Source organism: Bufo bufo, chromosome 1, assembly GCF_905171765.1.
Source record: "Bufo bufo chromosome 1, aBufBuf1.1, whole genome shotgun sequence".
Lineage (NCBI taxonomy): Eukaryota > Metazoa > Chordata > Amphibia > Anura > Bufonidae > Bufo > Bufo bufo.
In genome coordinates this window covers 158,232,881-158,256,258 of record NC_053389.1, presented here as the reverse complement: position 1 = coordinate 158,256,258, position 23,378 = coordinate 158,232,881, and the positions used below count along the sequence as shown (strand labels likewise).

The window sequence follows — 23,378 nt, the reverse complement described above, 5'->3', positions numbered from 1 at the left end:
AATACAGCACTTCAGACAGATGGTACAAGGCGTTTAGCCTCTCTGCAGAGCTGACAAGGATCTGCTAAATCCAAGCAGCTTGTGCAGATACCCTGCTCCTGGTAGCCAAGTGATTGCTAGGACAGGAGCAGGAAGCATCATTGTAGCTGTCCTTCCTGATCTGTATAGAAAGCATTCTTTGAGCACTGTGAATACAGCAATTGGGAAGGCAGGGACCGTATAAGAAAATCCTTGCTTTCTTTATGGGGAACCCAGAGGTCACTGACAGCGGGCTCCCTGCTCCCACAGCGGCATGATTAGGAGTGCCCTTGTAGAAATAAGAACAGATGGCTGGATGTTCATAGTCAACTGGTGGTCCACAAGTGATTAAGGCTGATGAGCACTGAAAGACATTATTTCATGGAGTTCCAGTTCTTGCTCCATGTGGACTGAGGCAGCTAGAAACACAAGTTTTTCAGGACAGGCATCTAATTTTACATTTTTGGGTTTAACAAGAATGCCCCCATTCACAGAGATCTTGGAATAGGTAAGACATTGAAACATAAAATATGTTAGAAAGTTGCAGAACCTTTCATGATACTTTGATTAGGCTGTATTCACATGGCAGCTTAGTTCTGTCTTACAGTCTAGTTGCTAAGAAAACAATGTGTCTTCTATGGGGTTGTCAGCCTGCACCTCCCTAGCAACCAGTCTGCCTCAAATCACTCATGTCTTTAATGCAGGATACAGTAGACTTGTTTATAAATTGAGGACAGAGCTGCAATTAATGCAAAAATTATTGTAGGTGGAAAACCTCTTTAAAATTTTCTAGTTTTATATTACGATGGGGCCACCAGACATTTACATGAACAACTAATAAAGAAATTGCAACTTTCACCACTTCTGTCTCCTAAATGTCCCCAGTCCTGCTCAGACACAAATTCTCTTCCGCTGCAGACAGAGAATTGATTTGCCAACAGATCTGTTTCTCCCATGGATCAATAAGAGCACAGGCTTTGACTGCTCGGCACTTGGAGATTGTCCTTTCACTCAAAGTCTCAGGTAAGAGTTTAAGAAATAGATTTTTAGGGGGTGTTTGATGAGCAGATACTGAAGTTCTCCACAGTAGTAAGTTGGTGTCTAATTAAGCTGCTGTGGTGATAATGGTTAACATGATTAAGTCTAAATAAAGTTACAGGTGGAGTAGACTGCATTGCAGCTTTTATTATCTTGGAGTATAAGTTCCCTTGATATCATTATACTGCATATTGCATTGACTGCTGAGGATAGAAGTGACAAGTTGAATTTACCAGAGTCTTAAGCTACTTTCACACTAGCGGCACGGACCTCCAGCAGGCAGGATCCGTCCTGCCGCTAGTGACCGTGTGCCTCCGGACTGCCACTCCGTCCCCATTGACTATAATGCACGGCAGCGCATGGCGAGAAGCTGCCGGAATAAATGTCGGACATGTCGTAGTTTTATTCCAGCAACCTCTCGCCATGCGCTGCCGTGCCTCAGCCGGAACAGCCTGCCGGAGGTCCGTGCCGCTAGTGTGAAAGTAGCCTAAAGGTGACCATACAGTCTGCCAGATGACTGACTAACAAATGATCAGCTAACATGGTATACACATGTTAGTCAGTATTGGCCATTATAGTAATTCAGATAATTCCCATACTTGAGCAATTCTAGCAGCCACATAAGGCTACATGCACACGACCGTTGTGTGTTTTGCGGTCCGCAAACCGCGGATCCGCAAAGTGCGGACAAGAATAGGACAGGTTATATTTTTTTGCGGACCACAGAACGGAGCAACGGATGCGGACAGTACACGGAGTGCTGTCCGCATCTTTTGCGGCCCTATTGAAGTGAATGGGTCCGCATCCGAGCCGCAAAAACTGCGGCTCGGATGCGGACCAAAAAAACGGCCGTGTGCATGAGGCCTCAGAGTGTCAGATTTTGTTGCACACATTTCTGCAATTGAGAATCAGTTCCATTCATTTGGTAGGAAGCACATGAATTTCTGCAAGTCCCATTCAGATAAGTGCAGAAGGCACCGTAATGTCCGATGTATTATCAGAAGTGACATGAATGATAATGAGGTGGGAATCAATACCTAGAAAGGTGGATTATTTTTCTGATAGTTGTAACGTTAACTTTCTTGATACGGTGCACTTGCCATAAAACTTGATGCTTCAGCAATGGCGTTTATGATCCACACAAATCGTCAGCAGTAAACTCTTACGCCTTACGTCAGTTATGTCCTCACAGTAAAGTCTGTGTTCAAGAGACATGAAGAAGGCATTGGCTATTCGTTCAGTCCTATAAGCCTATCCATCCCTAAACCCCACCCCTTACCCTAACCCACATAAATAAACACACCACACCACTGCTTGGATTTAATCGGCCACAGCAGCCGTTTATTAAATAAATACAACATAAATATAACATGAGTTAACCCATGACGAGGGAGGTCCTAGAAGCCCCAATAACTTTATAAACACTGGAACACCTGCGTCTCCATCTTGCCCCCAGCCGTTGAACCCAGCTCGGAGGCAGCAACTGATGGACGCGTAATTAGTTCCTACCAGCTCCTCAATGAGAGTCCAGCCCCTCCCGCGGGGCCCTCCCATCCTCAGGTACCACCATATTCCACCACTTCAAGGACCTCCCCCGCCTCCAAGAACGCGCAGCTTGACCACCTCAACCCTGCGCGTCCCTCCACATACGCAAAGCTATCTCCACTCCACTCTGGAGCCCCAGAGCCCACAAATCCGTACCTACCGCATTCAGGTGCACTCCATCTGCCCTCCAAAACGCACCCTCACCCTTCTCCAATACCTCATGCCGCACCACCACACCACCATTCCTCGCCATAAAACGGCCCACCGCTCTGTTTACCTTTATCCTAGCCTTGTTAAGGCTCTCCACTGACCTCGCACCTCTCCACACCTTCCGCGGCACAATGTCAGACCAGACAATGATCACCCCCGGAAACAACGCCCAAATCCTGAGTAAGTCAAACTTGACATCCCGAACCAATTCCCTAAACGGACGCTTTCCTAAATCATTCCCCCCCACATGCAAAACCAACACATTAGGAGGACGATCCAAACGAACGAAATGATGCACTTCCCGCAACACTCCGCCCCACAACATACCTCTGACGCCTAACCACCTAACCGTAGCCAACTCCGGACTCACACCCAACTGCCGCCCACTCGGCCTCACATCCGCTCTAATCGCACCCCAGAACACATAGGAGTGCCCCAAAATCCACACCAACGCCGCCATCATTCGACCTGTGAACACAAAAGAACAAAATAAACATCACCTACCTACATCCTTACTCTACAACAATGCAGGCCGCACATACGATTTAAAACGAACCGACTCCCAACGCCCAATCCTCCTAATCACCTCCTCACTGGCGCCCAACCTAGCTGCCTCCGTCGCCGCCCCAATTCTGAATGAATGCCCAGAATAATCTTTGACCGGCACCCCCAAAACCTTTAAACATTTTTTAAAGACCGCCAGAAACTGGAACCTAGACAAAAAGGAACCGTCCTCATGCCTCAAAAACGGGACCTCGTTCCTCTGCAGACCCGCGCCATACGATCCCGCACACCTCACCGGGCACATACTACACCCCGGCACTGTAAACAACGTAAAACGCTGCCCCTTACCTTCCAGATCCGTTTTTGACCTGCGAATCCGGACATGCAACCTATCCCCCACCAACTCAATATCCTCACTCCTAAGGCCCCCCGCTCTCCTAACACTATCACACACCAACTCCCCCAAGCGGAAAGCCCCAAAAAATGCCAAAGCAAACGCAGCCTTAAACAGCCCTAGCTCCCACCCTGAACTACAAACACCACTCAGCTTATCACCTATTTGCACCAACAGCTCAAAAGACACCGGCCTACGACAGTCCGGCACCCTGCCTGCCCCCCTACGCCAACCCTTCAAAACCTGCCGCACCAAAAAACTCTTAGTCAAATCAGGTAACCCCCGCCATTTGAAACCAAACGCTATACCTGAAATAAGATGAGTCACCTTTGACACCGACCACCCCTCGCTCTTCAACTGCCCCAACAACATCAATAACCGCACATCACCATCCCCTCCACCAGCACCCCAAGACCCATTCCACGCCTCCCAGGTCGTCCACGCCTTACCATACTCCCTCCAAGTACCCGGACTCAATGAATCCCTCAACAAACCCATCACTTCTCCTCCAGGATCGCCCACAGCCACGACGGACACTCCAGACCCTCCACCTCCGCTTCTGGCGCAAGAAGCCGGAACCGCTCCCACTGTAAACGAGAAAGAGAATCCGCCACTGAATTAGCCACTCCAGCCACATGTTCCGCCACCAACCACACGTTAATCGACAAGCATCGCAATACCAAAAACTGTAACAGCCTCACCACCGGCGGGGAAGATGCGGACAAACTGTTGATAGCCTGAACCACCCCCAAATTGTCACAATGAAAGCGCACCTTCCTGTTTTCAAATTTCTCGCCCCACAACACCACCGCCATTACAATGGGAAAGAGTTCTAACAAGGCCATGTTTTTCACCCACCCACGACTTACCCACGACTCTGGCCACACGCCTGCACACCATTGTCCCCGGCAATAGGCCCCAAAACCCACCCCTCCTGACGCGTCTGTATATAACTCAAAATCCACGCTATCACACAACTCCGCCATCACCAAAGACCTACCATTGTACTGACCCAAAAACTCCGCCCACACCCTCAAATCCCCTTTTAACTCTTTACGTAACCTGATAAAATGATACGGCGCCGATACCCCCGCCGTAGCCGCGGCCAATCTTCTACAAAAAATTCTACCCGTAGGCATAATTTGACACGCAAAATTCAATTTACCTAACAATGACTGCAACTCCCGCAACCTAATCTTCTCCCTCCCAATGGCCCTATCAATCTCCTGACGTAAATCCACCAACTTATCCTGCGGAAGCCTTCACTCCATCAATTCCGTATCTATAACAATCCCCAAAAAACACAATTCCGTCACCGGACCCAACGTCTTCTCCTGCGCCAACGGTACCCCAAAGCGCGCAAAAACCGACTGCACTGTATGCAGCAACAAAGAACAAACCCGAGAATTCGCCGGCCCTAAACATAAAAAATCGTCTAAATAATGGATAACGGATGAACAACCTGAAACTGTCATGGTCTTACTGTCATGGTCTTACCTGCTTGCTGCTCTCCTTCGTTTGACATGTGCTGGCGGCCATCTTGGGTTCTGGGTTTCTTGTAGCCTTCCACCCTGCGGCTCCTCCTTCCCCTGGGAGGAGCTGGATGCCTAGCTCATATATATAGGAGGTCTGTGGCTTCAGTTCCTTGCTTGGTCCTCCTGTGTTCACATGCTTCTAGACTGCTGCTGCTTCTGGTTCCTGATCCTGGCTTCGTCTGACTACCCTGCTGGTTCCTGATCCTGGCTTCGTCTGACTACCCTGCTGGTTCCTGATCCTGGCTTCGTCTGACTACCCTGCTGGTTCCTGATCCTGGCTTCGTCTGACTACCCTGCTGGTTCCTGATCCTGGCTTCGTCTGACTACCCTTCTGGTTCCTGACCTCTGGCTTCGCAAAGACTCTGCTCGGTTTCACCATCCGTTTGGACTTTTGCTTTACAGCTTTATTTTCAATAAAGCCTTCTTATTTTCACTTATCTCTTGTTGTACGTCTGGTTCATGGTTCCGTGACATTAGGACCAAGCCATGAATTCTGACGGTACAGGGCCATCCTCGCTACCCACGCTGGTTGCCAGACTTGATCAGCAGGATCACCTGTTGGGTCGGTTCGCTGTGGCGTTGCAAACCCTGCTTGAACGCACGGCTCATTTCGCTCCCGTTGCCGATGGGTCGGTTGTCGCTCCTGGGCTCGCTCCTACTGCCGCTCCGGTTGTTGCGCCAGAGTCTACCCCGACACCTGTTGTTGCGCCTGCGGTGTTTCGGGGTATGACCGGTTCTGCCCCTCTTCCACAGCGCTTTGGGGGAGAGCCAACTCAGTGCCGAGGTTTCCTTAACCAGGTGGGCATTTATTTTGAGTTGCTGCCACATGCCTTTCCTACTGAGAGATCAAAGGTGGGCTTCTTGATCTCGCTGCTCTCGGACAAGGCCTTGGCCTGGGCCAGCCCTTTATGGGAGAACAACAATCCGGTGGTTGCCGAGTTTTCCGGTTTTGTTGCTTCTCTTCGGAAGGTATTCGATGTGCCGGCTCGTGCTGCCTCTGCTGCGAAGCTCCTTATGTCCATCAGACAGGGTTCACGATCCGTAGCTGAATACGCCATTGAGTTTCGTACCCTGGCAGCAGAGGTGGGCTGGAATAATGAGGCTCTGGTCGCTGCTTTCTCTCATGGTCTCTCGGATGCCTTGAAGGATGAGGTTGCAGCTAAGGACCTACCAGTTGAGCTCGAGTCTCTTATTTCTTTCCTGATTTTGATTGACACCAGACTCAGGGAGAGACCTTCCTTTAAGGAGAACCTGCGGAGGTCTTCTAACAGATTGGTGCCTACGTTTGCTGTCCCACCCGTGCCTCCCTCTCCTCCCACGCCTCCTGGGGATGACTTGTCTGGGGGTGAACCCATGCAGCTGGGGTTTGCTCGCCTGTCCGAGGGGGAGAGGGCACTCCGGAGACGCGAGGGCCGATGCATGTACTGTGGTCTCGGTGGGCATTTTCGGTTGGCATGTCCGAACCGTCCGGGGAACGCTCGTACCCTGAGATCCTGTCGGGGGCAGATCTTGGGTGGAGTCTCCTCGTCCCCGGTTTCCCGTGTTGACAAACCACTGATCACTGTTGTCCTCTCCTGGGTCGGGGGCTCGGTGACGACCCAGGCGTTGGTGGACTCTGGTGCTGGTGGTTTGTTCATTGATAGTGTGTTCGCTGCCGCCAATTCCATTCCTCTGCAGGCTCGAGGTTCCCCACTGGCTCTTGAGGCGATAGACGGCAGACCCCTTCTGCCGCCACACGTGACTCATGAGACCCTTCCAGTGGGGATAGCCATTGGTGCCGTTCACAGAGAGTCGGTCTGCCTCCAGGTTATTTCGTCTCCACACTACTCGGTGGTCTTGGGGTACCCCTGGCTCCAGAAGCATAATCCGACTTTCGATTGGAGATCGGTCGAGATCCTCTCGTGGTCACCGCAGTGTGGGGCTAGTTGCATCCATGGGTCTGTCAAGTTGCTGTGTACTTCCTCGGACTCTCTGTTGCCTCCTGAATACGAGGAGTACCGGGATGTATTCGATAAGGTGCGCGCGGTTGCCCTACCTCCGCACCGCCCATACGATTGTGCCATAGAGTTACAATCTGGTGCCGTTCCTCCTCGTGGCAAAGTCTATCCACTGTCGGTAGCGGAGAATGAGGCCATGGAGGAGTACGTGAGGGAGGCGCTTTCACGCAGACACATTCGCAAGTCTTCGTCCCCGGCAGGGGCTGGATTTTTCTTTGTGAAAAAGAAGGGCGGTGAGTTGAGGCCTTGCATCGATTACAGGGGTCTCAATCGCATCACGATCAAGAACGCTTACCCGATACCCTTGATTTCCGAGCTGTTCGATCGCCTTAAAGGGGCCACGGTCTTTACCAAACTCGACCTGAGGGCGGCATATAACCTGGTAAGGATCAAGGCGGGCGATGAGTGGAAGACCGCGTTTAACACCAGGACCGGTCATTACGAATCCTTGGTTATGCCCTTTGGGTTGTGCAATGCGCCCGCAGTCTTTCAGGAATTCATCAACGATGTTTTCCGTGACCTGTTGCAGCAGTGTGTGGTAGTCTATTTGGATGACATCTTGGTATATTCTGAATCCATGGAGGCCCACATTCTGGATGTCAGACGAGTGTTGCAACGGTTACGAGAGAACAAGCTGTTCGGTAAGCTTGAGAAATGCGAATTTCACCGATCCCAGGTAACCTTCTTAGGTTACATCATTTCCGCTGAGGGGTTCTCCATGGATCCTGAGAAGGTTTCGGCTGTCTTACAGTGGCCCCAGCCCAGTGGTCTTCGTTCCCTGCAGCGCTTTTTGGGCTTCGCCAATTATTATCGGAAGTTCATCAGGGACTTTTCCATGCTGGCCAAGCCTCTCACGGATCTGACCAGGAAGGGCAGTAATTCCCAGGTCTGGCCGCTCGAGGCCATCCGAGCTTTTGAGGCCCTAAAGTCCGCCTTTGTGTCGGCTACGATTCTGTCGCATCCCAACCCTGGGTTGCCCTTTGTCCTCGAGGTGGACGCGTCTGAGACGGGAGTAGGCGCCCTTCTGTCTCAGCGTAGAACACCAGAGGGTCCTCTGCTTCCTTGTGGGTTTTACTCCCGGAAACTGTCTTCCGCGGAGTGCAATTATCAGATTGGTGACAGGGAGTTATTGGCCATCGTGCAGGCCCTTAAAGAATGGAGGCGCTTGCTCGAGGGTTCGGTGGTTCCGGTTCTCATCCTGACGGACCACAAGAATCTGACCTACCTTTCTGAGGCCAAGAGATTGACACCACGTCAGGCCAGATGGGCTCTGTTCTTGTCACGTTTTAATTACGTGGTCTCCTACCTACCCGGTTCCAAGAACATCAGGGCGGATGCCTTATCACGGCAGTACTCCGAGCTGTCCAGGGAGGAGTCGATTCAGACTTCGGTCATACCTCCGAATCAGATCCTGGCCGCCATTCGCACCAGCCTGACCTCTCCCCTGGGTGAGCAGATTTTGGCGGCTCAATCTGGTGCTCCCTCTGGGAGACCCAACGGCAGATGTTTTGTGCCTGAGGAGTTGCGCACTCGGTTGTTGCGAACCTACCATAACTCCAAGACCGCGGGGCATCCTGGAAAGAATCAGCTGTCCTGGGCTGTTTCACGTCTGTTCTGGTGGCCTTCCCTACGTTCCGACATCGCCGCATATGTAGCGGCATGCTCCGTTTGTGCCCAGAGTAAGTCCCCTCGGCACCTTCCGTTGGGCCTTCTGCAACCCATAGCCACCGGGGAGCGCCCATGGTCACACCTGGGGATGGATTTCATTGTGGACCTCCCTGCATCCTGAGGCCATACGGTCATTCTCATGATTGTGGATCGGTTTTCCAAAATGTGCCACTGTGTTCCTCTCAAGAAGTTACCCTCTGCACAAGAGTTGGCCACGATTTTTGCCAGGGAGGTCTTCCGGTTGCACGGTTTGCCCAAGGAGATTGTGTCGGATCGGGGGAGTCAGTTTGTGTCCAGGTTCTGGCGCGCCTTTTGCTCCCAGTTGGGGATTCATCTCTCCTTCTCCTCGGCCTACCACCCTCAGTCCAATGGGGCCGCAGAACGATCCAATCAGGCCTTGGAGCAATTCCTTCGTTGCTATGTCTCCGATCACCAAGACAATTGGGTTGACCTCCTGCCTTGGGCTGAGTTTGCCAGGAACACGGCGGTGAACTCTTCCTCTGGGACGTCTCCCTTCATGGCCAATTATGGGTTCCAACCTGCCGTGTTACCGGAGGTATTCTCTCCCCAGGATATTCCGGCTGTAGAGGATCACCTTTCCATCCTACGTGCTTCTTGGGTACAGATCCAGAAGTCCCTTGAGGTCTCTGCGCAGCGCCAGAGACTCCAGGCTGATCGCAGACGAGCGCCTGCTCCTTCCTACCAGGTCGGAGACCGTGTATGGTTGTCCACCCGCAACCTCAACCTTCGAGTGCCCACTCCCAAGCTGGCGCCTCGCTTTGTTGGTCCCTTCCGAGTGCTTCGCAGGGTAAACCCGGTAGCCTATGCCCTTGCGCTTCCTCCTGGCATGCGGATCTCCAACGTGTTTCATGTCTCCCTGTTGAAGCCACTGGTGTGTAATCGTTTCACTTCCTCGGTTCCTCGGCCTCGTCCGGTCCAAGTGGGCAATCGTGAGGAATATGAGGTGAGCAATATCCTGGACTCACGCCTGGTCCGCGGTCGGTTGCAGTTTTTGGTCTATTGGCGTGGTTATGGTCCAGAGGAGCGTTCCTGGGTTCCCTCCGCAGATGTCCATGCTCCTGCCTTGCTCCGAGCCTTCCACGCACGCTTCCCTCAGAAACCGTTTTGTGCTCCGCGGAGGAGGGGCCCTTGAGGGGGAGGTACTGTCATGGTCTTACCTTCTTGCTGTTCTCCTTCGTTTGACATGTGCTGGCGGCCATCTTTGTTTCTGGGTTTCTTGTAGCCTTCCACCCTGCGGCTCCTCCTTCCCACTGGGAGGAGCTGGATGCCTAGCTCATATATATAGGAGGTCTGTGGCTTCAGTTCCTTGCTTGGTCCTCTTGTGTTCACATGCTTCTAACACGGCTGCTGCTTCTGGTTCCTGATCCTGGCTTCGTCTGACTACCCTGCTGGTTCCTGATCCTGGCTTCGTCTGACTACCCTGCTGGTTCCTGATCCTGGCTTCGTCTGACTACCCTTCTGGTTCCTGACCTCTGGCTTCGCAAAGACTCTGCTCGGTTTCACCATCCGTTTGGACTTTTGCTTTACAGCTTTATTTTCAATAAAGCCTTCTTATTTTCACTTATCTCTTGTTGTACGTCTGGTTCATGGTTCCGTGACAGAAACTTCCACCACTACCCATTCCAAAAATGAGCTAAAGGTCTCAAAATACGCACACGAAAGAGAGCAGCCCATCGGCAAGCACCTATCCACAAAATATTCCCCATCCCAACAACAACCCAACAATCTCATGCTCTCTACATGCACCGGAAGCAAGCGAAACGCCGCCTCCACATCAACCTTAGCCATCAATGCCCCCCGCCCCAACCGCCTCACCCATTTTACAGCCGCATCAAATGAAGTGTAGACCACCGAACAAAGTTCAGGATCTATACCATCATTGACCGACGCACCTTTCGGGTAAGACAAGTGATGAATGAGCCGAAACTTGTTCGGCTCTTTCTTCGGCACCACCCCCAGCGGAGACACCCTCAACCCCCCAATCGGCGGCTCCTTGAATGGACCCGCCATCCGCCCCAACTCCACCTCCTTCCTCAATTTCTCGGTTACTACTTCCGCGTGAACAAGCGCAGACCTAAGATTCTTAGGAACCATAGGCCCCGCCGTAACCACCGATGGAATCTGAAAACCAAACCTAAAACCATCCCCCAACAAACCAGCCGCAACCCGATCCGGGTATCTATCTAGGAACACCTGCATCTCTTCCACCCGCACCGGCGTCCGTCCCTTTTCCAGAGCCATCACCCCCCTTATTCCTTCCCCCTTTGAAACAACGGTTAGCTCCATGGGCTCCCCCACACCCCGTGCACTCGTGCTTAAATTTGCACTTGGCCCCAAATCTGCAATTTCCTTCGTTGAAAAGGAAACACAACCCTTTTGCCGATGCCACTGCCAACGCCCCCGGGGATGATCCCCCGGACTCCCCCCGAAAGGACTGCCCAGCCCTAGGAGGCGCCGTCACCCTCAACCACAACCCAATATCCTTATGATCCCACCGGATATCAGGCCTCACCGCCTTACGCTGCCGGAACTGCTCATCGTACCTGAGCCAACCCATCCCACCATAAACCCTATACGCCTCCCCAATAGCGTCCTGGTAGCAAAAAAGCGCCGAACAACATTCCGGAGCCCTTTCCCCAATGACACTTGCTAATATGGCAAACGCCTGGAGCCAATTAGCAAAGGTACGTGGGATCAAACGGTGCCGCCGCTTCTCCTCCTCCTCCTTTTTTCCCTCGTCCTTCTTACCCCTATCCAAATTAAACCTTTCTAATGGGAGCAGCGAGAATATCTCCACGTACTCACCTTTCCAGATCTTTTCCCTCACTTCTTGCTTCAAATGAGCCCCCAGCGGCCCCTCAAAGCACACATACACCTCACCACGAGCCCTATCATCTAACCTCTGCCCCTCCCCTTGTCCACCAGCCTGCGTCTCTACTGACACCGACCCCAACCCCGCCGCAACCCCTTGCACACTAGCCCCTGACCCCGGCACCACTCCCCACCCAGGCAACGGAGACCCCCCGCCAGCTCCCATACCTGACAACCATCCTGCCAATCCCCCCAAAAACTGCCCCAAACCCTTACTAAAATCCCCCATGGTCCCCCCCCCCACCAACCGGGAGACCCTGCGCTAACATGGAACCCCAAGCAATCTCACCAGGCACCACGGGCGCTGTGACTCCCGCTGCCGTAGATCCTGACTCCTGCCGCACGGACACCGCACCATCATAGCTCCTGGACGTCGACGGCTGCTCCTCCTGGACCGCTTGCACGACCCTCTGCACCACACTGGCCGGACACCGGGACGAGACCGCAGCCTCCACCACCGCAAGGGGACCTTCTTCCACGCTGCTCGAATCTTCTCTGGACCTGCGCTGGTATTCGTCCACCACCAGCGCAGTCCGAGGAACCCGGACCTCATCAAACCGCCGAGTGGACCGCCCGCTGAAGGAGGGACTGGGCCGCTCCACCGTTCCTGGTCCCGAATCCAGCTGCACAGCCGCAGGGAGCGGGGGAAGGGGCGTCCCACTCCTCACAGGGCCCCGCCGCTTATCGGGATTCCTCCCACGGCGAGAGCGGCTCGCAGAAGGCTGAGCGGCCGCTCTCCGCCGCCGAGGGTCCACAGGGGGGCTCCCTACTCGGCGCCGGGCCCGGGGGGTGACTTCAGGGCTTAGGCGCGCCGGTGGAATACTCCGCCGCGGCCGGGCAGCCCGAGCATTAGGGGTAGCCACAGGAGCAGGTGAAACCATGCATGCACCAACCTGCTCCTGCAGCCAGCCAGGCGCCGACATGCTGCCGATTCAGTCTCCTGGCCAACACTGCTCCTGCTTCCGCCTTCTTCCTCAGTCTCGCCTCTGGCCACGCCCCCCGCCGCCCTAGCAACTCGCGCCTCACCTCGGCTCCCGCCCCCACTCACCATTAACCCTTTCCTCACCTAGTCCTGCACTGCCAAGCCTCTTCATGGACGTCCTCCCCCACCGCTGTGCTCCTGTCCGGACTAACTGCCTGAAAAGTTTGATCACAACTATTTTTCCAAAAATATCTAAATCATCTTTTTGACTCATTATGTTAACCACGTGCTGAAGAAAATTCTGTTCTGTTTCTCCATGATTTTTTTTCTTTTCCCACTACCTCTAAATATTGCAGAGTCTTGAACACTTGCAGATGCATTTCCCTTTAACCCCTTAAGGACTCAGCCCTATTTCACCTTAAAGGGAACCTGTCACCAGTTTTATGGTGTCCTAACTAAGGGCAACATAAATAAGTGATTGATTCTCTTAGCACAATGCTGGGTCACTTTTTGGAGTTTCTACTCTAGGGGTGCATCAGGGGGGCTTCAAATGGGACATGGTGTCAAAAAACAAGTCCAGCAAAAACTGCCTTCCAAAATCCATATGGCATTCCTTTCCTTCTGCGCCCTGCTGTGTGCCCATACAGAGGTTTACGACCACATATGGGGTGTTTATGTAAACTAAAGAATCAGGGCAATAAATATTGAGTTTTGTGTGGCTGTTAAACCTTGCTTTGTTACGGGAAAAAATGGATTAAAATGGAAAATTTGCCAAAAAATACCTGTTTTGGCACCGTTTTTATTTTTTATTATTTACATCTGACAGATTAGATAATGTACTATTTTTATAGAGCAGGTTGTTACGGATGCAGGGATACCTAATATGTTTACTTTTTTAAATTTATTTAAGTTTTACACAATAATATCATTTTTGAAACAAAGAAAATCATTTTAGTGTCTCCATAGTCTGAGAGCCATATTTTTTTTTTTTTTTTGGGCCATTGTCTCATGACAGTTTGAATGGTACTATTTTGGCGTACATACGACTTTTTTGATCACTTTTATTACCTTTTTTTTAAAGTAAGGTGAGCAAAATTTCAATTTCATCATAGTTTTTATTTTTTATTTTTTATGGCGTTCACCGTGCGGGGAATGTAACATGACCGTTTTATAGATCGGGTCGTTATGGACGTGGTGATATATAACATGTGTAGGGAATTTTTTATTTATTTATTTTTTAATCAGGGATAAATGTGTTTTTTTTATTTTTACTTTTTTTCACTTTTTTAATATTTTTTTTTACCCAGACCCACTTGGTTCTTGAAGATCCAGTGGGTCTGATGTCTGTATAGTACAGTACACTATATAGTGTACTGCACTGTATTTCTGTCACGGGGTTCCGAAGGTGCACTCGGTCCCCCATTGCCCGCAGAACTGTTGCTTAGCTTTTGGAATGAGGTTCTGTGTTTGACCTCATTCCCAGGGCGGCTTTACTAGCTGGGTGGCTCCCTGCTCCTAGTCTGCCTTGAGCGCCGAGCTGATCACTCGGTGCTTGACTGGTTGGTCTGTCGGTCATGTGATGCTGGCCACGTCACATGACCCTCACTCCCACTATAAATACAGGCAGCCTGCTGGCTACAGGTTGCCTGTTAATTTCTAGGTTCCTGGCTATTTGTTGGACTACTGAATATTTACCTGATCCTGTTCCCTGACGATCCTCTGCCTGCTCCTCCTGTACTGCGCATACATCCTGGTATTGTGACCTCGGCTCCCATCTGACTACTCTCTTAGGACTCCTCTTGTACTTCGCTACTCTCCTGGTATTTGACCCCGGCTTCTCCTGACCATTCTTTGCTTAATCCGTTGTACTGCGTAGCTCTCTTGGTTCTGACCCGGTCCGTTCATGTTCCGTATTTTGTCTTGTCTGTCTTCCCTGCACATATCCTTAGTTAGAGATTGCCGTCCAGTTGTCCCCTGTCATCAGGACTCGTGAGGCAAGTAGGCAGGGCCAGAGGTGAGGGTGGAGCGCAGTGGTCACTACCCTTCCCCCTGTGTGTGTGTGGACGTGACCGTTACAGATTAACAGGCCCAATAACCACTGTATCATGAATCCTCTTACTACCCTGACTGACCATGTCTCTAACTTGACACAGAGGGTGCAGGAGCTAGGAGAGAAACTCCGTTCTTGTGAGTTAGTGCAAGGTTCTTCCACTCCTCTGTCCTCCAGTCCATATTTTGAACCCCAGATCAAGCTCCCAGAACCCTTTTCTGGAGACAGGAAGAAGTTTCTCTCCTTTAAGGAGAATTGCAAACTCTACTTCCGTTTGCGCCCCGTGTCCTCCGGTCCCGAGAGCCAACGCGTGGGGATTATCATTTTTCTACTACAGGGTGATCCCCAGGACTGGGCATTTTCGTTACCTCCTGGGGCCAGTTGTCTAACTTCTGTGGAGGGGTTTTTTCAGGCCCTGGGTACCCTCTATGACGAACCAGACAGGGCCCTGGTAGCCGAGACAGCTCTTAGGGCACTGGTTCAGGGCCATCTCCCTGCGGAGGAGTATTGCACCCAATTCAGACGGTGGTGTGTCCCCTCAGGATGGAATGAACCAGCCCTGAAGAGTCAGTTTAGGTCTGGTCTATCTGATAATTTAAAAGATCTATTGGTCAATTACCAAATTCCTGAGACCTTAGAGGAGATGATGACCCTAGTTGTCCGACTTGACAGACGAGTTAGAGAGAGACGACAAGAACGACAGTTCTGTTCTCAGATGGTGGTCCAGCCAGAGGCCTTTTCCAGGGACAACACTGAGGTCTCCACCGAGGAACCCATGCAGGTTGGCATGACCCGGGGTAATCTTCGTCGTAGACGCGGAGGGTGCTTCTACTGTGGAGATCCTGGCCATTGGATCAACAAGTGTCCTAAGAGGGACCTCTCTGACAAGTCTTCTAAAGCAAGACAACCTAAAGACCAGGTACACCCTGATTTTTCTAAAGGTAAGCTTTTGGTACCCATAACAATTTCTCTGGGGGTTAATAAGTGGCCGGGTAAGGCTTTTTTTGACTCCGGTTCAGCGGCCAGCTTTATTGACTTTGAGTTTGCTTGTAAATTGGGTATTCCAATGTTTGCTTTACCTACACCTATCCATGTCATGGCTATTGATGCTACTCCCCTGATTGGTGGTACGGTGAGGTCATGTACCTCTGAAATTTCTCTGTCCGTGGGTGTGTGCCACTCTGAGAGATGTTCTCTTCTAGTCCTGGAGAACCTACCGGTTGAGGTGGTACTAGGGTTGCCTTGGCTCCGTTTACATAACCCCACAATTGATTGGTCCAAAGGAGAGTTGGTGAAATGGGGACCTAAGTGTGACTCATGCTTGTCCGTGGTCCAGGCTGGGGTTTCAGTAAGGTCTAATACATTACCCTCTGTTATTAAGGAATATTCTGATGTGTTCTCGTCCCTTACTCCAGAGGTTCTACCCCCCCATAGACCTTATGATTGCGCCACAGAGCTAATTGAGGGTGCCGAATTTCCTAAAGGTCGAATTTATAATCTTTCAGGGCCCGAACGCAAGGCTATGGAAGATTATATTAAGGAGAGCCTTGCTAAAGGGCATATTAGACCTTCAGTCTCTCCTATGGGAGCAGGGTTTTTCTTTGTTAAAAAGAAGGATGGTGGTCTTAGGCCTTGTATTGATTACCGGAGATTAAATAAAATCACTGTCCAAAATAGATACTCTCTCCCATTGATTCCGGATTTATTTAACCAGGTTTTGGGGGCAACCTGGTTTTCCAAGATTGACCTGAAAGGGGCATACAATCTAATCCGAATCAAGGAGGGAGACGAATGAAAGACAGCGTTCAATACTCCGATAGGACACTTTGAATATCAGGTGATGCCTTTTGGACTCAGCAATGCCCCAGCTGTGTTCCAAAACTGAATGAACGATATTCTTAGGGAGTTCTTAGGTAAATTTATTATTGTCTATCTTGACGACATTTTGATATTCTCTCCTGATTTCGAATCTCATGTGTCCCATGTCAAACAAGTATTAGAGGTGTTGAGGGAGAACCAGCTATCCGCTAAGCAGGGGCGTAGCTAGAACTGACTGGGCCCCACAGCAAAATTTTGTATGGGGCCCCCCCTCCATGACTATCCTGGTATCCTATATGTGCATATGTAAGGGAGAGTTCACATCACATTTTTGCCATCCGTTTGATGTATACATTGGAAAATGGGATACAAAAGCGCAGCACACTACGGTTTTGTATCCTGCAAAGTCTGTTAAAAAAAAAAACGTATACATTAACATATCATTTTTTTTGATGGTGTCAGTCTGAGTCACCTGTTAACATATACATTTTATGTATACATTACCAGGGGTCAGCAACCTTCGGCACTCCAGCTGTTGTGAAACACAATTCCCAGCATGTTCCATTAATTTCTATGAGAGTTATGAGAAGAGCAATAATGCATGCTGGGAGTTGTAGTTTCACAACAGCTGGAGTGCAAAGCCCAGCTGGAGTGCCCACCCCTGCATTAGACGAATGGCAAAACGTGATGTGAAACCGGCCTTAGTGTGCCATGATAGTGCCAAGTGGCAAGCACTAGAGACAGAGAAGGGAGGCTGCAATGTACAGGGCACAGTATAGTATAGGGGGTACAGTACAGGGCAAGAGGGGGGACGCACAGTGCAGAGTAGGGGTACAATGCAGCATAGGGGGCACACTAAAGGGCAAGGGGTACAGCATAGCGGGCACAATACTGGGCAGGGGGCATACACAGTGCAGCATAGGGGGCACAGTGCATTATAGGGGGTACAGTATAAGGCAGGGGGCACACAAAGTGCAGCATAGGGGGCACAGTACAGGTCAGGAGCCACACACACAGTGAGGAATAGGAGGCACAGTGCATTATAGGGGGTACAGTATAAGGCAGGGGGCACACACAGTGCAGCATAGGGGGCACACACAGTGCAGCATAGGTGGTGCAGTACAGGGCAGGAGGCACACACAGTGCAGCATAGGGTAGGGGGCAGAATACAGCATGGGGTACACAGTACAGGGCAGGGGGGCAAAATACAGCATAGGGGGTATACACAGTGCAGCAGAGGGGTACAGTACAGGGCAGGGGGGCAGAATACAGCCAAAACATGCACCTAGAAATGCTCCATTCACATGTCCTACCTCAGGAGATGATAGTTCCTAGTGGGCTAAAGGACCTTGCATGATGTCAGGAGCACATGATCAGTCACATGAGTGGGCGGAGTCAGGCTCCGGGCTGTGCAGGAGATTGTGTGGAAATGACTGCCAGCATAACATTCGGGGCATTGGTCAAAACATCCGGGGCTGAAGCCCCGAATGTTTTGACCTAAAGATGCCCCTTCAGTGAATGATTCAGAGCACTAGATAAGCAGGAGATAAGGGAATTGAAGTTAGGTCACTCCACCGGCCCGGCCCCGCCCCCTCCACCGCCTGAGTCCGCCTCCTGAGTACTCCCTCTAGTTACTAGGACTCTAGGAGGCGGAGCCGGAGGAAATCTTTACTGCATGCACTGCGGCACTGGTGCCAGCCTGGCTCCGCCTCCGCTACGCCCCCGTTCCGGCCGCCCCCGTTCCGGCCCCCTCCACCGCCTACCTCATGTTCTCCGAATCTCCTTCCTTGTGCGTGCGGCAGACAGTGCGCCCGGCCCCCGGCCCGGGCCCGCCTGCTCCTACTACAGCTCCTCCTTCCTGTTCCTGTTGGCTTCCTTCCTTCCCCCCAGTCAGGCCCGAGCCGCGGACCGCCTGATCCCCGCCCACTACACTGGGCGGGCGGGCGGGCCTGCCTGTGTGTAGTGTATTAATAAAAAAAAAAAAATGATGCGGTCCGGACGGGCCCCCAGTGGCGTAGGGCCCCATAGCCACTGCTATGGTTGCTATGGCGATCCCTACGCCACTGCCGCTAAGCAAGAGAAATGTGTCTTTGGTGTACAGGAGATACTGTTTCTAGGGCATGTTTTGACTCCTCACGCCTTTAAGATGGATCCTGGTAAGGTTTTAGCAATTAAGGAATGGGTAAGGCCTTCATCCTTAAAGGCTTTACAACGGTTTTTGGGTTTCGCTAATTACTACCGTAAATTTATCATGAATTTTTCTGTAATTGCTAAGCCATTGACCGACCTTACTAAGAAAGGGGCGGATTTGGAGAATTGGTCTACCAAGGCCATTTCTTCATTTGAAACATTAGAAAAGGCATTTAGTAGCGCTCCCATTCTGATCCAGCCTGATCAGGAGAGACCGTTTATTGTGGAGGTGGATGCGTCCGAGGACGGCGCAGGAGCAGTCCTTTCACAAGGTCCTGCTAGCCTCACTAACCTGAGACCGTGTGCCTTCTTCTCTAGGAAATTCTCTCCCACGGAGAGAAACTACGACATAGGGAATAGGGAGCTGTTGGCCATTAAATGGGCATTTGAGGAGTGGAGACATTTTTTGGAGGGGGCAAGGCATCGAGTAACTGTTGTCACTGACCATAAAAACCTAATGTTTCTCGAGTCCGCTAAGAGGTTGAATCCCCGACAAGCCCGATGGGCTCTGTTTTTTACCCATTTTGATTTCTCCATTACGTTCAGGCCGGGAAGTAAAAATGTGAAGGCAGACGCATTATCTCGGAGCTTCCATGCTTTTCAACCCACTGAGACGCCGCCTGAATCCATCCTACCAGCAAACATCTTCTTAGCGGCTCTAACCCAGGATATCTCGGCTCGCATTAAGGCACCGGCATCCACCCCAACAGATAAGTTGTTTGTTCCCTTACAATTTCGTCTCCAGCTGTTGGGTGAGTGTCACGATTCTGCCTTTTGTAGACATCCGGGTATTGAGGGCACTAAGGATCTGGTTTCTAGATCTTATTGGTGGCCCACTCTGACCAGGGATGTCAAGTCCTACGTGTCAGCCTGTGAGGTTTGTGCCAGGTCTAAGACACCTAGGACTCGCCCTGCTGGTAACCTACGACCCCTACCCATTCCCAGTAGACCCTGGTCCCATATCTCGATGGACTTTATAACTGACCTACCGCTGGCGGAGGGTAAGACTGTGGTTTGAGTAGTGGTCGATAGGTTTAGCAAGATGGTTCATTTCATTCCCCTGTCTAAACTTCCGAATGCTAAAACCCTGGCGTCTATTTTTGTGAGAGAGATTGTTCGTTTACATGGCATCCCGGAAAATATTGTTTCAGACAGGGGTGTGCAGTTTGTGTCCAAATTCTGGAGGGCCTTCTGTCAAAGATGTAAAATTTCGTTGTCTTTTTCTTCCGCCTACCATCCTGAGAGTAATGGGCAGACTGAACGCCTTAATCAGTCTGTGGAACAATTCCTGAGGTTGTATGTTGCTGATGACCAGCAATTATGGGTCAAATTCCTTCCGTTGGCTGAATTTGCTCTGAATAACCGTATCAATTCTTCTGCTGGGGTCTCCCCTTTCTTTTGTAACCATGGTTTTCATCCCCGTTTTCATTCTGGCTCGTCCGTCTCCTCCTCTAACCCTGAAGCTGATAAACTCTCCTCCGAACTGTGCACAGTTTGGGCCCGGGTTCAATCGAACCTAGAAAAGGCTCAAAGTTCTCAAAAACTCAAGGCCGATAGGAGACGTTCAAGGGGGGTGAACTTTCAGGTTGGGGATAAAGTATGGTTGTCCTCCAAGACTCTATCTCTCAAGGTAGCTTCTAGAAAATTTGCTCCTCGTTTTATTGGTCCATATAAGATCACGGAGGTGATTAACCCGGTATCATTTAGGTTGGAGCTGCCCGAGTCATTCCACATTCATAATGTGTTCCATAAATCTCTACTTAAAAAATATTTTGAACCGGTAGTACCATCGAAAGCCTCGCCTCTGCCGGTTCTTGTTAATGATGCTGTCGAGTATGTCGTGTCTAAAATAGTGGATGTCAGGAAGGTGCGTAACTCCTTGCAGTATCTGATTCACTGGAAGGGGTATGGACCTGAAGAGAGATCTTGGGTACCTGCCAGGGAGGTTCATGCTCCTAGACTGGTTCGTAAATTTCATTTAGAACACCCTGAAAAGCCATCGCCTGAAGTCTTGGGTCCGGTGGCCCCTCGTAAAAGGGGGGGTACTGTCACGGGGTTCCGAAGGTGCACTCGGTCCCCCATTGCCCGCAGAACTGTTGCTTAGCTTTTGGAATGAGTTTCTGTGTTTGACCTCATTCCCAGGGCGGCTTTACTAGCTGGGTGGCTCCCTGCTCCTAGTCTGCCTTGAGCGCCGAGCTGATCACTCGGTGCTCGACTGGTTGGTCTGTCGGTCATGTGATGCTGGCCACGTCACATGACCCTCACTCCCCACTATAAATACAGGCAGCCTGCTGGCTACAGGTTGCCTGTTAATTTCTAGGTTCCTGGCTATTTGTTGGACTACTGAATATTTACCTGATCCTGTTCCCTGACGATCCTCTGCCTGCTCCTCCTGTACTGCGCATACATCCTGGTATTGTGACCTCGGCTCCCACCTGACTACTCTCTTAGGACTCCTCTTGTACTTCGCTACTCTCCTGGTATTTGACCCCGGCTTCTCCTGACCATTCTTTGCTTAATCCGTTGTACTGCGTAGCTCTCTTGGTTCTGACCCGGTCCGTTCATGTTCCGTATTTTGTCTTGTCTGTCTTCCCTGCACATATCCTAAGTTAGGGATTGCCGTCCAGTTGTCCCCTGTCATCAGGACTCGTGAGGCAAGTAGGCAGGGCCAGGGGTGAGGGTGGAGCGCAGTGGTCACTACCCTTCCCCCTGTGTGTGTGTGGACGTGACCGTTACAATTTCACTCACACTTTGTCTGAACAGATCTCTGCCTTTAGCACAGATCTGTTCAGCACCATGGACAGCAGGATGCCTGAGAAGGCGTCCTGTTGCCATGGGAACCTTCCCCGTCTGCCACAACTGATTGCAGGCTTTTACTTTACATGAACACATTTTAAAACCGTAAACCGGAGGTATACATCGAAGGAGCCCAGCAGAGCATTGCAGGCCTGTAGGAGAAGGAGAGGGCAGCCAGCACAGGGAAGCAGGTAAGTAATCTTTCCTTTACAGGTCTAAAGTGTTTGTGTTTGTGTGTGTGTTTGAGGGGGGGGGGGGGCAAACTCTCATGATTCGTGCACAACCTCTTAAAGACTGGCAATAACAGAAGGTATTATTAGTCAAAAAAGAAAATTTGATTGCAGGTTTTTACTTTGCATGCACACATTCTAAAACCTAAGGCCACCTGTGAGGAATATAGATTAATATTTACTGTCAGCCATGTTCCCACACCAACCATCTGCTGAAAGGTAGCAGAGGTAGTGGGCTCCACAGGGAGGGCCCTGCTTCAGAGCCAGTCAGATGGCAGAGAGCCTCTAGCAGTCCACCTTTGTTTACAATTTCTCACCTCCATTCAGCCAGCCAGGAACCCAGCTAATGGAACAGGAAAAACCTCTCTGCAGGGTTCTACGCCATTCCCCAGTTCAATCAAATTTAGCAGACAGCATGGAATCGGCAGTTCATAAGGAATTATGAATCGCCCGACCATCACAGGCATAAACCCGATACATATTTGTGTCCCCGTGGCCACGATGAACAGGCCCGTGGTCATAGCTTGGCGGTGGGATGCCAGGGAGGGGAGATACACATATCTCCCCACAGAAACCAAATAACGGTACCATGGTTGGACTGTACTTGTAGCTGGAATCCAGGTGGGTCTGTTGGTCCCAGAACCATCTCCCTGTGACATCACTGACCTCCAAGTGACAACAGCAAAGGACTCATCACAACCCAAAAGGACTCATCCATCTGGTAAACTGACTTTTGCTCTGTGTAATCCCGTTTGTACCATACCACCTGTATATGTAACCTCAGACCACTGTATATATCCTTGTGTGTATAGTGTATTGTCTAGTGAGCCCTTAGGCGATTAAATATATAATTTAATCTTGTGCTGTCTGGTATCTCGATCCCGAATCCCCACGTCCGTGTTTCGGCCTAGTAATACGCTACCGTGGGTTGGTTTCTTACCCTATATAATCCCGTTAGCAGACTGGGCTTATATCAAACAAGGAACTGGTGGCAGTCTTTCCGGGGTGAGAACTCGATGTTTCACTGGGGCAGTAAAAAGGCTCTTTCAGCTTGTTGCCTCTCTGTGCCTGTGTGGACAGGAGGAATCTGTGAAAACTGTACTAAGATTGACCTTACCCGCTCCTCCAGTGACCAGTGACCATACTGTATCTCGTGAGCTAAATGTAGTTGACATCTGATGTCAATCGGGGTACGGTATTCGTACTCTTGGGCTTAGGCTACTTTCACATCAGTACTTTTGCTGGATTCATCATGGATCAGCAAAAACGTTTCCGTCATGATAATACAACTGTCTGCATCCATTATGAGAAGATCCAGTTGTATTATCTTTAAAAAAAGCCATGACAGATCCATCATGAACACCATTGAAATTCAATGGGGGGCAGATCCATTTTCTAAACGGATCCACCCCTATTGACTTACATTGTGTGTCAGGACAGATCTGTCTTCCTCCACACCACATCGGAGACGCAACCAAATGGAATGAAATGCATTTTCGCGCATTCCGTTTAGTTCAGTTTTGTCCCCATTGACAATGAATGGGGACAAAACAGAAGCGTTTTCCCCCGCT

At 50.7% G+C, this 23,378-nt stretch overlaps 1 protein-coding gene across 1 annotated transcript in view; it reads right to left on the bottom strand.

The window, feature by feature from the left end:
• Positions 1-366: 366 nt before the first annotated feature.
• The window catches only part of LOC120997330, an 81,924-nt gene continuing 58,912 nt past the window's right edge, over positions 367-23,378 (bottom strand). The window contains exons 2-4 of the mRNA XM_040427402.1: positions 12,091-12,424; positions 3,110-3,279; positions 367-516 (exon numbers count right to left, since the gene is read on the bottom strand). Of these exons, the coding sequence (XP_040283336.1) occupies positions 367-516; positions 3,110-3,279; positions 12,091-12,424 (654 nt within the window). The remainder of the gene's footprint in view (positions 517-3,109; positions 3,280-12,090; positions 12,425-23,378) is intronic.